The sequence below is a fragment of the Danio aesculapii genome, chromosome 2, assembly GCF_903798145.1.
Source record: "Danio aesculapii chromosome 2, fDanAes4.1, whole genome shotgun sequence".
NCBI classification, from domain to species: domain Eukaryota; kingdom Metazoa; phylum Chordata; class Actinopteri; order Cypriniformes; family Danionidae; genus Danio; species Danio aesculapii.
The window spans coordinates 56,020,499-56,036,988 of NC_079436.1; the positions used below are offsets into that span (position 1 = coordinate 56,020,499).

At 35.7% G+C, this 16,490-nt stretch overlaps 1 protein-coding gene across 1 annotated transcript; it reads left to right on the forward strand.

Moving 5' to 3' along the window:
* Positions 1 to 786: 786 nt before the first annotated feature.
* Positions 787 to 15,970, forward strand: pgpep1 (pyroglutamyl-peptidase I). Its single transcript, XM_056446050.1, has 5 exons — positions 787 to 926; positions 3,504 to 3,556; positions 5,271 to 5,387; positions 7,340 to 7,572; positions 9,441 to 15,970. Exons 1-5 carry the CDS (start codon positions 896 to 898, stop codon positions 9,631 to 9,633), a joined length of 627 nt encoding a protein of 208 aa, XP_056302025.1. The 5' UTR covers positions 787 to 895; the 3' UTR covers positions 9,634 to 15,970.
* The last annotated feature ends 520 nt before the right edge of the window (positions 15,971 to 16,490 follow it).

Genomic DNA, 16,490 nt, shown 5'->3' on the forward strand with positions numbered 1-16,490 from the left:
GCTAAGAACAGGAAACTGAGGCTACAATTCACACAGGCTCACCAAAACTGGACAATAGAAGATTGGAGAAACGTTGCCTGGTCTGATGAGTCTCTATTTTTGCTGAGACATTTGGATGGTCGGGTCAGAATTTGGCATCAACAACATGAAAGCTTGGATCCGTCCTGCCTTGTTTCAATGGTTCAGGCCGGTGGTGGTGGTGTAATGGTGTGGGGCCCATTAGTACCATTTGAGCATCGTGTCAACACCACAGCCTGCCTGAGTATTGTTGCTGACCATGTCCATCCCTTTATGACCACAGTGTCTCCATCTTCTGATGGCTACTTCCAGCAGGATAACGCACCATGTCATAAAGCGTGAATCATCTCAGACTGGTTTCTTGAACATAAAAATTAGTTCACTGTACTCAAATGGCCTCCACAGTCACCAGAGCTCAATCCAATAGAGCACCTTAGGGGTATGTTGGAACAAGAGATTTGCATCATGGATGTGCAGCCGACAAATCTGCAGCAACTGTGTGATGCTATCATGTCAATATGGAGCAAAATCTCTGAGGAATATTTCCAGTACCTTGTTGAATCTACGCCACGAAGGATTAAGGCAGTTCTGGAGGCAAAAGGGGGTCCAACCTGGTAGTATTAAGGTGTACCTAATAAAGAGGCCGGTGAGTGTATATAAAACGTTGATTTTTGACGTATTTATGAATTTAGAAATGCCGCCGGAGCGACAGATGGCGCTCTCCTTCACCGTCAGTGCGGAGCTCAGTTCAGCCGGAGAGAGGAGAGGAAGAGTCCTGGAACATGATGATGTGTGTTTATGCCAGAGATTGAACATATCCTCAGATTATCGTTATTTTTTCTTTTATTCTTGAACGAAACTCTTTGGTTTTTCAGTAATGGACCAGAAGAAGACGGTTATCGTGACAGGTAAGTGTTTTCGATGCTCGTGTGAGTCTTGTGTCAGCTTTATTTTAAGTTTTTCCTCAGTCTGCTTCTGTCAGTCTTATTATTGTTATCGATTTCACAACAACACGCACCCAAAAAGATTAATATTAAAACGAAGAGATATTTGAGACCAAATACAAGACTAAAATCTGAAATACACGAAATTCTACCGCTATTTAAAAGTATCGGAAAGTACTGTCGTGTAAGTACATCGTGTGTTATTTCGTGTTATTACTTTCTGGATGTATTTATTGAGGTAAATAATATAATAATAATAACACAGTTCTTCTTAATAATATAATTTCAGAAAAGTATTCTTTGCCAATTTTACATAGGGAAATCATAGTAGCAAATAATGACTATCAAAGTACAACATTGTTCATAGTCAATCAGATAGTCATCCTTACATGTGGTTTCAGACCGAATATTCAAAGTACCAGGGTAAACTATATAGGGAGCGTGTTACAAGTTGTCACTGAACGAATGTGCGAATATAAAACCAACTTTACCTCAATGATGTATTTAAGTTTTTTATTTTTTGACATGATGTTCGTCTTTTTGACAATGTATCATTGTGATAGTGTTTTCACATTTGTAAGAAAACTAACCTGAGGTAAAGTTTGTGTTTGAACATGTCTGGTGTTTACCTAGTTTTTATTTATTTCTATTTGGCGCTTAAGATTAAGTTAGTTGCCAAGAATGATTTCTGATTATCGTTTAAATTAACATCATATGATATTTGCATTTAATTTAAACTTCATTACCACTAGAAATGCTTTAGCTGTGTGATTTTATAATTTAAAATGTAAAGTTGATGACTCTTTTGATAAATAAATACCTACAGTTGAAGTCAAAATGATTAGCTCTCCTATCACTTTTTTTTATTTTTCATATATTTCCCATGTGATGTTTAAAGGGACGTAAATTGTTACAGTATTTCCTATAATATTTTTAATTCTGGAGAAAGTCTCATTTGTTTTATTTCGGCTAGAATAAAAGCAGTTCTTATTTTTTAAAGGTCAATATTATTAGCCCCCTTAAGGATTTTTTTTCTTTTATTCCCAATTGTCTACCGAACAAACCACTGTTATACAATAACTTGCCTCATTAACCTAAACTTAAACTAATTAAGCCTTTAAATGTCACTTTAAGCTGAACACTAGTATCTTACAAAACATCCAATTAAATGTTGTGTACTGTCATCATGGCAAAGATAAAATAAATCAGTTATTAAAACTATTATGTTTAGAAATGTGTTGAAAAAATCTCTTCGTTAAACCAAAATTGGGCAGAAAATATAAAAGAATTAATAATTCTGACCTCGACTGTATGTAATAATAATATTATACTAATACTTTAATAATACACTAATTTTAAAATGAAATACTCTATAAAAATGAAATTCATATAAATTACATTCCTTAATACCTCCATCTAAATGTATCTTTAGATTTAATAATATCTTCATTTGGCACATTCAACATTATAGCGTTTGTACTGTTGTTTATTGCAACACCGGATCTGAAACTCAAACGCTAGAGTTACTTATTACATCCAGTTTCAGGCATGATCAGATTGTAGACTCTGAACTGCTGATTGTAGATTTCTGCTGACTGCAGCTTATTGACTTCGAAGCGTGTAAAAGCTATGAAATGAATGATAATGTAGCTAAAGCAGAGGGGTCTGAAGGGGTTTATTACACCTTATCATACAGCTGCTTGTCAAATAAATTCATTATATATATATATATATATATATATATATATATATATATATATATATATATATATATATATATACATACACACACACACACACACACACACGCGCGCGCACACACACACACACACACACACACACACACACACACACACAGTAAGGGAAATAAGTAACACATCACAATTTATCTCAGAAAACAAATTTCTAAAGGTGCTGTTGACTTGAAATTTTCACCAGATGTTGATAACAACCAAAGAAATGCATACAATTAGCTTACAAATGAAGTTATATGTAATAAAATGAAATGACGCAGGAAAAAAGTATTGAACGCACAAGGAAAGGGAGGTGTATTCCGGCAGTAAAAGCCCAGACAGCAGCTGAAATCTCTCAGTAGTTTTTAAGCAACCCTCTGCCCTTCCTCAGTGTAAATGAATATCAGCTGCTTCAGTCCAACATCTACATTAGCAGGAGGATGAAGATGAAACCAGGGTGGACATTTCAGCAAGATGATGATCCAAAACACAGCCAAGGAAACTCTCAAATGCTTTCAGAGAAAGAAAATCAAGCTGTAGAATGGCCCAGCCAATCACCTGATCCGAATCCACTAGAAAATACAAAATAAAGCTCAGATTTAATAGATGAGACTCACAGAAGCATCCAGATTTTTACACTCTGCTCAGGTGTGAGTTTCTCACAGACTTTAACAATGCATGTGACTTCATTCTCCATTTGAGAGGCGTCTTTAAGCTGCCAATACTTATTTCCCCCGCTGTGTGTGTATTTAACTAAATGCACTGGATATTTCATCTGTCATATGAGTGTGTTTCTCTTTATTTGTAGGTTTCGAGCCATTTGGTGAACATGCTGTTAATGCCAGTTGGGTGGCTGTGCAGGTATCTGACCCTCCCTTTTCAATGATATCTCTTTTTGATTGGTGTTTGCTGCTATGAGGGAATCGAAATTCGCAACCACCCAATCAGTTTCCATTAAACACAATTAAGCTCTGCCCACATTTGTTTTTGTTCCAGAATGTCTTCTGCATCACGTTAGAGAGAGAAAAAATATTATAATTTTTACTTCTGTTTCAAGTTGCATTGAGATTGAGGTTGTCCTCTGAGCAGTAATTGAGGCTGCACGATACTGGGAAAATATGCAATATTGTTGAGTGTTGTGATAATGATATTTCTTACGATATAAATAACTTTTTAAAAAATGCTATTTTATCAGCATTTTAAAAAATCATTTATTATTGGAATGACCATACTAAAATAAACAGGTAATGTTTTTCTGAGCTAATATAATAAAATAAAAGAACTCCGCTTTAAAGGGGACCTATTATGCGTTTTAAACATAAAATAAGTTTCTGATGTCCCTAGAGTGTGTGTGAAGTTTCAGCTCAACACCACACAGATCATGTTTTCTAACTCTTTAAAACGGACCCTTTTAGGCTTTGATCCTGATTGTGGCGTTTTGGTGACTGTCGCTTTAAATTCAAATGAGATTGGGCTCTTTTCAAAAGAGGGCGGAGCTATAAACACCTATGTGTCAGCATAGTGGCAGATTTAAAAACAAGACTAACAACATATGCTAATGCGGGAGAGATGGTCACCAGTGGGCGGGGCTTTTCCCCTGATGACACATACAAATAGAGAATGTCGATTAAAGGTGCGGTCACACTTGACTTTTCTTCCGATAGACTTCCATTCATACGCACGCGAATGCGTCAGACCGGAAACGCGGGGTCATGCGTTGAGTTTCGCATGTTGCTGCAGTGCAAAGTTCAAGCTTGGTGAACTCTGACCTGCTAAATCGCATCACTTGACTGCGTGAGAGCAATTGAGGATCAAAACAGGACCTCTCTGGGCAAAAATGTAAAACATGGAGCAATTGCTCGCTTTTTTTAATGTCTAATCATCTTGTTTAATCCCGCCCCTTTTCGCAGCGCCGCACGACAGAATTTCGCACACACAAAGCCCGGTGTGACCGTAGCTTAAAGTGTTTCTGCAGACTGTTTTAATCAAGTCTGATTATAAACAAATTAAATGAATACATTTTTACTATTAGAAGCTGCTCATATTCACACACTGCTGCCACACAACTGTGTTTAAACCCCTTATAAAAGTGATTCTTGCATAATAGGTCTCCTTTAAAACACCACAAATGATTCAAAAATTCTTATTGGCTGTTGTCGTTTTCTCATTTCCCAGCATTAGTATTTATTTTCAGCTCTAAGTTCACCAAACAGCACCTACTGGAGATGCAGGATAAATTTTGGACAGATTTGGATAAACAAGCTGCATTATGTAACAAAAATGATTTGTATATAAAATTACCTTAATTTATTGCACTTCTTTGGATCTGGATATTCAAGTTTATTTGTATAGCTCTTTTTGCAATAATTATTGTTTCAAAGCAGCTTTACAAAAAAGTTACAATTAAATATAAGTTATTATATACAGGCATAGTTAACCTGTGATTTTAGGTGATGTCTATGTGTACATGTGTGTATGTGTATTGCATATACTATTATCACAGTAACAGTATTTTTTCGATATATCCTGCAGACCTAAAACTAATATGATCTTCTGCTGTATATCGTTCTGTCAGGAGCTGGAGAAACTGGGTTTGGGGGACGATATAAACCTCCATGTTGCCGAAGTTCCTGTGGAGTATCAGGCGGTCCAGAATCTTCTGCCTTCTCTATGGAAAGATCATCTTCCACAAGTAGCGTAATGATATTGATGCTGAAAAGCGTTTAAAATATGATCAAATAGTTATTTTATATTAGAAGTTATACTACGGTATGCTTGATTCTGATTGGCTGATTTGCAGTTAATTTCATGTAAACGCACAGCTAAAGTAGTTCCGGTAGATTTTTGAGCGAATTACAGCTTCATATCACTACGCTGAATGATTTCTGTTATTTCACAGTCAGGCTTTGGAGAACATGTGGCTTTGGAGAACACATGTGAGAAACTAGTGCTACACTCTGGAGCAGTATGAGGACAAATAAAGTCTGAAATGCAACATCTGAACAGTGGATTTAGCTGTGGGAACCAGAGTATAAGTGGAGTAATTGACTCTGGCCTATTAAATTATTAGACAGGGTTGGTATGGCTGATTTTTAATCTAGAGTTTTGCAGGTTTGAAAAAGGCGTCAATTTTGGAAAAAGTGTTTTAAAATGTAATTGTTGTTGCGATTAAATTGAGCTATTAAATAAGTAATAGTAATTAACTTTAAATAAAAGAAAAATGAATCTGTGCATGAATGTGTAGCGTGATTTAAAGAGAAAGACATTTAAAAGCAAATGACAGTAATTCAATTCAATTGCGTCAGACATGCTATCAATTTTTCCTTCTGAAATTTTATTATTCTAACTAATAGTATCTGATATAATGTTTGAAGATGTACTTTGACATTTGTAAAGTGCTGGAAAGGTTTGAAAATGCACCTAGAAAGTGCTCAAATTTGACTTTGGAAAATAATGCACACCCAAGGATCGCCACCAACTGGCCATTGTCAATTATTAATTGCAAAGTGTATTTTGAGTACTGTAATAACATTGTTTACTGCATTTTGAGCCTCATGGAGAGGGAAGAGGCTTCTTTAAATATAATTTATAATATATAATCAACTTTACTATTTATGTAACGTAGAGTTATTAGCCCTCCTCCTCTGAAATTGCACTTGAGTGCGGATAAATAATGTTAGTAATTTTCATTTTTGGGTGAACTATCCCTTTAAGTTACAGCTATTAAAATTGGCAATTATCACAAATACTGCAGAAGGCCTATTGGAACCCGCATGGAGCCAAAATTCTCACTGAAATCAGTCAAGTTTGGTGAAGGAAAAATCATGGTTTGGGGTTCCATTCAGTATGCGAGAGATCTGCAGAGTGGATGATCAACATCAACAGCCTGAGGTATCAAGACATTTGTGCTGCCCATTACATTACAAACCACAGGAGAGGGCAAATTCTCCAGCAGGATAGCGCTGCTCCTCATACTTCAGCCTACACATCAAAGCTCCTGAAAGCAAAGAAGGTCAAGGTGCTCCAGGATTGGCCAGCCCAGTCACCAGACATGAACATTATTGAGCATGTCTGGGGTAAGATGTAGGAGGCATTAAAGATGAGTCCAAAGAATCTTGATGAACTCTGGGAGTCCTGCAAGAACTCTTTCTTTGCTATTCCAGATGACTTTATTAATCAGTGATTTGAGTCATTGCAGAGATGTATGGATGCAGTCCTCCAAGCTCATGATGGAGTCAGACACAATATTCATTCTGTTTCCACTGCAGCATGAGCACATATTCTATACTGGACATTATTGAAGGTTCAGTGACAAGACTTTTGTCTAAGCAAAGTCAGACCTTACTGTCCTAATGAAATCATTCAAAATCAAGGTCTGATCATATTTTATTGTGGTCAAATAAGCGTCATCTAGAGGACTTTGCCTTTCATATGAGCCACTTCTGATACTAAATGATCAACTAGAGGTCAAGTTATTATTTGCTGTTCCTAAAACTTGGATATGCGACAAGACTTTTGTCAGGTAGTGTAGGTTATGACTGTAAAACAGGATTTTACACTAAATTCTTTTTCAAATGTTCCACAAGTAAGTGTTTTGTCTTCAACTGTAAATAGACATTTATTTGTGCTGTCTTTTCATTTTAGTTAGTGGTCCACGTGGGTGTGTCTGGGATGGCGACTACAGTGACACTGGAACAGTGTGGTCACAACCAGGGCTACATGCGGATGGACAACTGCAGGTTCTGTCCCGTGTCCCGCTGCTGTGTCGATGGAGGACCAGACTGCATTCATTCAGTCATAGACATGGACATGGTCTGCAAGAGAGTCAACTCCTCCGGCCTCGGGGTCTCTGTGTCTGTGTCGAAGGACGCGGGCAGGTATAAATGCTTCACTAACATGCAGAAGCAATTTCGTTTTCGGTCATAATCTAGCATACACCTTTTAAACCAACTTAAAAAAACATTTATTTATATATTTATTCATAATAATCATACAAAAATAAACAGGTGTTAGATATTCTTCTGAGCTAATGAAATAAAATAAAATAAAGCAATTATTTAAATAGGAGCTGTTATAACAAGATGTAAAATTAGCCTCTGGTCTCCCTAAAGCAGTTTTTCCCAACCCTGTTCCTGAAGGCACACCAACAGTCCACATTTTCAACCTCCCCCTAATCAAACACACCTGAATCAACTCATCAGAACATTAGAAGAGGCTCCAAAACCTGAAGTTAATGGGTCAGATAAGAGAAACACCAAAAATATGTACTGTTAGTGTGCCTCCAGGAACAGGGTTGGGAAACACTGCCCTAGAGTGTTTGTGTGACGTTTCAGCACAAAATATCACACAAGTAATGTTTAATAACTCTGAAACGGACCCTTTTAAGCTTTGGTCCTGATTGTGGTGTTTTGGTGACTGTCGCTTTAAATTCAAATTTGAAAAGAGGGCGGAGCTTTAAACGCTTGTGTGTAAGCATAGAAGCAGATTCAAAAACAACACTAACCTCCTATGCTAATGAGGGAGAGATGGTCACTAGTGGGTGGGGCTTTTCCCTCTGATGACACGTACAAATGGAGAATGTCAATCAAAGTGTTTCTGCAGACTGCTTGTATCAAGTCTGATTATAAAAATGTATATAATTAATACATTTTTGCCATTAGAAGCTGGATATATTAAAAAACTGCTGCCACACAGCTGTGTTTAAACCTATTATAAAATTGAGTTTTGCATAATATGTCCTTTTGAAAGGGATAGTTACCCAAAAATGTTAATTACTGACTGTTTATTCACCCTCAATTGATTCCAAACTTTCAGTTTCTTCTGTCGAACACAAAAGAAGATACTTTGAAGAATGTTGCAAACCGTATTTGCTTTTCCTACTATAGAAGTCAATAGTTACAGGCTTTCAGCATTCTTCAAAATATCTTGAAGGAAAGAGTGAGTAAATAATGACACAATTAAAAATTTGGGGTGAACCATGCCTTTTAAAGGAAATATTTAATTAGTATCCACTGATTTTTACTAACGTAGGTTCACAAAAAGCTCAAAAAACTAAAAAAGTTAAATATTAAAGTAAATTTATATGTGAATATGTCAATGTACATTTGAATTTAAAGCTATTTTTTATTAGTTAATTGATCACATAAGTCTATTTGAATATTCAAATAAAATACAAATGATAGGGCTGCATGGTTGCTCAGTGGTTAGCACTGTCTCCTCAAAGCAAGAAGGTTGCTGGTTCGAGTCCCGGGTGGGTCAGTTGGTAGTTCTGTGTGGAGTTTGCATGTTCTCCGGGTGCTCTGGTTTCCTGGAAGAGCATCCGCTGCGTAAAACACATGCTGGAATAGTTGGCGGTTCATTCCGCTGTGGCGACCACTGATAAGTGACTATAATTGAATGAATATAAATGATTCATATAATATAAATAAATTATTTAGCAGTGGAAGTCAGCTTTATTGTCAATTCTGCTACATGTACAGACATAATGACGTTACTCTCAGACCCTGGGCGCATACAAATAACAAAAAGACTACAAGAGGAATGTAAATGGTAGTGTAGTGTGAATGGAGCGTGATTTACCATGATGACAGCCTGATCAAAACCTTCCCATCTTCTTAAGCCCAAAAACTGAAATAAAAATGCTTAATTACCTGGGTAAAACTCGACCTAGCTTTGTGCAATTGTGATACGGAGCATGTTTGTGTGTTCTGGTGTATCATTAACACACTCTCCATCCTCTTCACAGGTATCTGTGTGACTACACCTACTACATGTCTCTGTTTGTGGGCGAGGGCCGGTCGGCGTTTGTTCACGTTCCTCCTCTGGACAAACCGTACAGCGCGGAGGATCTGGCCCGAGCGCTCCGAGCCGTCATTCGGGAGATGTTGGAGCACATGGAGTCACAGCAGACACACACGCACTGCCTGCACAACCCGTGAGAAACGCACAAAAACATCACTGCTGTCGTCTGACACTCCTGTGATGCATTCTGGGGTCGGTTCAGGGGTTTGAGAGGTTGGTGCTGAACTCAAACTTACAGCTGGACAGCAGTCCGGAGAGCACTTTAATGGGGTATGCTTGAAAACATGCAGAGATTTGGTGTTTTGAGGGGGGAAAAAAGGAGGACATGTGGATATAATGTGAACACAACCATAATGTGTACTACCGGTCAAAAGTTTGGGGTCGTTTTTTTTTTCCTCAATGTTTTTGGGACATTTATTAAATGTAAAATAAAAAGAAAAGTTTAATTGTTAAATACTTATTTAATAAATATTTAATAATTATTGTAAGTATTTTCAAATGAAATTATTACTCCAGTCATTATTGCTTTTATTACTATTACTAATAATAATAATAATAATAATAACAACAATAATAATTAATATTGGGCCTGTTTCAGTAAGGAGGTTCAACCAACTTCGGGTTTAAACTTGAACTCTGAGTTGATTTGTCGAGAGATTAAAAACTCAGAGTTTTCGGTTTCAGAACAGCTGATCTGAGTTGGGTCAATCAACTTTGAGTAGACCAACTCTGAGTTAAGCTACGGTCACACCGGGCTTTGTGCATGCGAAATTCTGTCGTGCGGCGCTGCGAAAAGGGGCGGGATTAAACAAGATGATTAGACATTAATAAAGCGAGAGATTTGCTCCATGCTTTAAATTTCTGTCCAGAGAGGTCATGTTTTGATCCTCGATTGGTCTCATGCAGTCAAGTGATGCGATTTCGCAGGTCAGAGTTCACCAAGCTTGAACTTTGCACCGCAGCAACTTGCGAAACTTGACGCATGACCCTGCGTTTCCAGTCTGATGCATTCGCGTGCTTATGAATGGAAGTCTATTGGAGGAAAAGCCCAGTGTGACCGCAGCTTTAAGCGTGCACACCGCAACTATAAAAAGGCATTATCAATAGAGCGCGGATATTACGAGTGACTATGGAAACGTCTTTAAAAAAAGAGCATTTCTTTATGTAACCAGCATTTCTGTCTCCAGCTGAACTTGATGTGCTCGTGCAGAGTTGTAGCAAATATATGAGCATATATTTTAAAAAGCAAAACCTCCGCATCAATGAAACAGAGACAGTCAGCATGGGAAAACAGCTGCTCAAGTTAATGCGTAATTTTACATTTAAAGTATTTAAGTATAATGAAATATGTTATGTAATGTGTGACGTTTATCAATTTTTTTACACATGTTCCCACTTTTATACACGTTGATCAGTTTTAATAGATGTAAAAGTGCACTTGTGTGTCTGTCTTTTTATTGATCAAGTGATAGAGGTTGATATGATATTTAGAATGTAAGCAGTAAAATGGTTTGTTGCAAAACTTTCTGTCGTACACCACACCCACCGAACATTGGTACCCTATTTGGCAGTGGAAACGCAAGCCTGATTAAGGTGACCCGTACCGTACTGTACCCCTGAGTGGAAACGGGCAATTCGAGTGATTCCGAAGACTGGAGTAATGAAGCTGAAAATGTTTAATCTTTAAAAATCACTGAAATAAATTATTAAACTATAAACTACTTTTAAACTGTTATTTTAAAATGCAATAACATTTCACAAATTTTACTATTTGCACTGTATTTTATATCAAATAAATGCAGGCTTGGTGAGCAGGAGAAGCTTATTTTAAAACATTTAAAAATCCCACTGACCCCAAACTTTTGACTGGTAGTGCATTTCGTAATGTTAAATATTAGTAGATGGAAATATGGAAAATTTGGAGCAAAAATAAAGAGCTGAAAACAGAATAATATTTTGCTAAAATGAAAATGGGAGAGAATAAAAAGAATAAATTTAGCTAAAATAAAAATGAGAGGGAGAGAGCGCTATTTGGTGGTGTGCAAAAAAAGATGTTCTGGAAATGAGGATAAAATATATAAAAAAAAACAACAACTGTGATTCAGAAAGGATTAATTTTTTTATTTTTATTTTATTATTTTTTTTGTTTCTGTATTCATTATTCGCTGGATTTTGCAAGTCTGTTAGATTAGATTAGATTCAATTTATTGTCATCACACATGTACAAGTACAAGGCAACGAAATGCAGGTGCAACGAAATGCAGGTAATGCAGATGAAGCATTTCAAGCCTCTTTTATAGGTGATAAAAAATTATAATAAAATTATAAACTTGGAAAAAAAATGTTAATTGAACTAAACTATTAACCAAAAATATGTTTCACTTGATAAACTAAGATAGTTAAACCTCAATTTATGGAAGTATATTGAAAAGTGAAAAATTGGGAACAAAAATGAATAACGTATAGCTGAAAACACAACAAAATTACCAAATATTTTTTCTGCAATGAACATGGAAAATTAAATATAACATATTTAACAGAATTGTCTTTGCCGGTTTCACTTAAGCAAAAGAACATTTATAAAAACAAAAAACAAAGAGGGAGAGAGATTTCGTGTTATGCAAAAAGAAGTTTGTAGATATGAAGTGAAAACAACCATGATTTAATTTGAAAGCTAGATTTTTCTTTTGTTTCTGTATCCATTATTAACTGGATTTTGTAAGTCTGTAGGATAAAGCATTACAAGCCACTTATAGGTAAAGATGAAAATAAAATCATAAACTTGAAATAAAATTAATGTTAACTGGACTAAACTATTAACAACTTAACTTAATAGTTAACTAATGGAAAATATATCTCACTGGCCACTTATTTAGATACACCTAAGTAGTACCAGGTTGGACCCCATTTTGCCTTCAGAACTGCCTTAATTCTCCATGGCATTGATTCAACAAGGTACTGGAAATATTCCTCAGAGATTTTGCTCCATATTGACATGATAGCATCACGCAGTTGCTGCAGATTTGTGGGCTGCCCATCCATCATGTGAATCTCCCGTTCCACCACATCCCAAAGGTGCTCTATTGGATTGAGCTCTGGTGACTGTGGAGGCCATTTGAGTACAGTGAACTCATTGTCATGTTCAAGAAACCAGTCTGAGATGATTCTCGCTTTATTACATGGTGTGTTATCCTGCTGGAAGTAGCCATCAGCAGATGGGTACACTGTGGTCATAAAGGGATGGACATGGTCAGCAACAATAATCAGGTAGGCGGTGGTGTTGATGCGATGCTCAATTGGTACTAATGGGCCCAAAGTGTGCCAAGAGAATATCTCCTACACCATTACACCACCCCCACAAGCCGGAACCGTTGACACAAGGCAGGATGGATCCATGCTTTCATGTTGTTGATGTCAAATCTGACCCAACCATCTGAATCTCGCAGCAGAAATCGAGACTCATCAGACCAGGCAACGTTTCTCCAATCTTCTATTGTCCAATTTTGATGAGCCTGTGTGAATTCTAGCCTCAGTTTCCTGTTCTTAGCTGACAGGAGTGGCACCCGCTGTGGTCTTTGTTGTTTCTGTTGTCTTTCTATCAGCTGGAACCAGTCTGTTCATTCTCCTCTGACCTCTGGCATCAACAAGGCATTTGCGCCCACAGAACTGCCACTCACTGCATATTTTCTCTTTTTCAGACCATTCTCTGTAAACCCTAGAGATGGTTGTGCGTGAAAATCCCAGTAGATCAGCAGTTTATGAAATACTCAGACCAGCCCGTCTGGCACCAACAACCATGCCACGTTCAAAGTCACTTAAATCCCCTTTCTTCCCCATTCTGATGCTCAGTTTGAACTGCAGCAGATCGTCTTGACCATAGCTGCGTTCGAAACTGCATACTTCCATTCTATACAGTGCGCTAAAATCCGTATGCGAGCCGAGTAGTATGTCCGAATTCAGAAATCAGTATGCGAGAAGCACCCGGATGACCTACTACTTCCAGCGAGATTCTGAAGTGCGCATCCCATTCCCGCTGCGCTATCCCATGATGCCCCGCGAGAGAATTCATGAATGGGACTGAAGAGATACAACTCACGCAGGTAGGTCACGTGACCATGATAAAATGTCAGATGTAGTACGTCCGAATTCCATTCATACTGTAAAGAACGCACTTTTCTAACGGTTGAGTAGTACGTTTAAATTCAAATGCAGTACCTACGGAGTAGTAGGCGGTTTCGGACACAGCCCATGTCTACATGCTTGAATGCATTGAGTGGCTGTCATGTGATTGGCTGATTAGAAATTTGCGTTAACGAGCAGTTGGACAGGTGTACCTAATAAAGTGGCCAGTGAGTGTAGTTATTTTAAAAAGGAAATATGTTTAGAAAATATTAGTAATGTGTAGCAGAAAACACATTAAAATGATTAAATATTTGACTTAATTAAAATGGGAAATTTTAATATTTTAAAAAATGTGTCTTAATTTTGTCTGTACTTTCACTTAGTTTAACTAAAATAACTTGCATAAAATGAATAGAAAAACATAAACTAAAATAAAAACTAAATATCAAAGTATGTTTATTTTTCTAATTTTAGTTTTTTTTTTATTAATACAACTGAAACTTAAATACGTTTTTATATAATAAATAAATAGATAAAATCAATTGATTATAGTACAAATGAAAGAAATGGCAAAAAGCCAACAGAATTAATACAATTTTTTTTCCAGATTCCTTTTTATTATATTTTAACATGTACATACACATTTCCATGTGTCAGATCCAACAAAAACCAAAAAACAAACAAATGAACAAACAAAACAAAAGGCTTCTCAGTATTTTACATCAAGATACAATATCACCTCTGTTACTAATCTTCTAGTAAAACATTTCCAAATCCACCACCTTTTAAAAACAGCGTAAAAGGTCTCCAAACTCTATCAAAAATTATGTATTTATTTCTTATCATATATGTTATTTTTTCCATTGTCATGTTTGTTACCATCTCTTTCAGCCAACAGCCTATAGTTGGTGCACATATACTTTGCCAATTTAAAGAAATAAGCCGTTTCGCTTTGAGAATACATATATTCATAAATATATGCTCCGTCTTTTTTAACTTGATCTCCTTGGGATATAAATGAAATAAAAAAAATTAAAGGAGACATTGGTATATAGACCTCAAGTATATTTTCTTTCACACCTTTCCAAAAGTTCTGTATTCCTTTACATTCCCATATACAGTGATACGATGTTCCTTTATGGTCCCTGCATCTCAAGCAAGTATCTGGAATATTTTCATTATATTTATGCATAATACAAATTTTTATCAAATAAAACATCATCATCGTTTTTATAAAATAACATAAAACACACACACACACATATATATACATACACACACACACACAGCAGGGATCAGTATTGAACACGTCATGTTTTTCCTGGGAATAATACTTCTAAAGGAGCTGCTGACATGGAATTGAGCCAGATTTTGGTCAAAACTTTTTTAAATGAAGGCATGAAAGCATTTGAGAGTTTCCTTGGCTGTGTTTAGGATCATTGTCTTGCTGAAATGTCCACCCTGTTTTCATCTTCATCCTCCTGCTAAAGTAGATGTTGGACTGAAGCAGCTGATATTCATTTACACTGAGGAAGGGCAGAGGGTTGCTGAAGAATGATCGAGAGATTTTAGCTGCTGTCTGGGCTTTCACTGCCGGAATACACCTCCCTTTCTTCATGTGTTCAATACTTTCTCCCTGCATCATTTCATTTTATTATGAATAACTTCATTTGTAAGCTAATTAGTTTTGTTTTCTTTGCATTTATGGGTTTCTTTGGTTGTTCCCAACACTCAGATAAAGTTTAAAGTCAACGGCACCTTTAGAAATATGTTTTCTGAGAAAAATAGATGTTCGATACGTATTTTCCTGGCTGTAGATATGAATTTAAAAACATTCAGATTATTAATAACAACTACTATAAAACTATAACTTTCTAAACATGACATGATCATCTGCAGCTTTCAAATGTACCCCAGATGCAGAAAACACAAGCATCATACGCTTCACTTTCCCACAGACAGCAGGTGGAAATGCTGGAAACCTAAAATGATGATAAAATAAAAGCGATGATGTGCCTGTGCTGGACTGTGATTAAATAAAGGTAATGACTATGTGTATGTGGTTATTAAAGTGCCAAAATGAACACACAGGTTTTAGGATACAAGTTCATGCGTAAAAAAAACCTGATGCCTTTTCAGTGATCTGAGCTCTGATGCCTTCAGCAGTCTGGTTTTTGTATCTGTTTATTAAATGAAATGTGAATTCTTGAGATGATCGTAAGGTGACGTCTGTCTTTTATCTCTGTGGACGGTGTTTGAGATTTCTTTTTTTTACCCCTTGAATTTGTTTTATACAAAGTGCTGGACTTTTGGACTATGATCGGTCCAAATTAAACTACTCTTTAATCTGCTCATTGTTGGTTGATTGTTATGTTAAGTCATATCATATTGCATTATTTGTTATATTATATTGCATTATTTGTTATGTTATGTTATATTATTATTATAATATATTGTTTTATAATATAATGGAATATAATATAATATAACATATAAAACATTGTGTAATATAATATCAAATTAAATCAATATATTATGTTATATTTTATAATATTTTATATTGTTTCATATATAATTTAATATATAATATATTACATTACACTATGTTATGTTACATTATTTTTATATTATATTATATTATATTATATCATTTTATATTATATTATTTTATATTATACTATCATATATTGCTTTCTATTATAATATAATATAATATAATATAATATAATATAATACAATATGTAATGTAATATAATGTATTATAATATAGTATAATATAATATAATGTAATATGATATAATATAGTGTAATATAATATAATATAATGTAATATGATATAATATACTGTAATATAATATATAAAACATTGTAT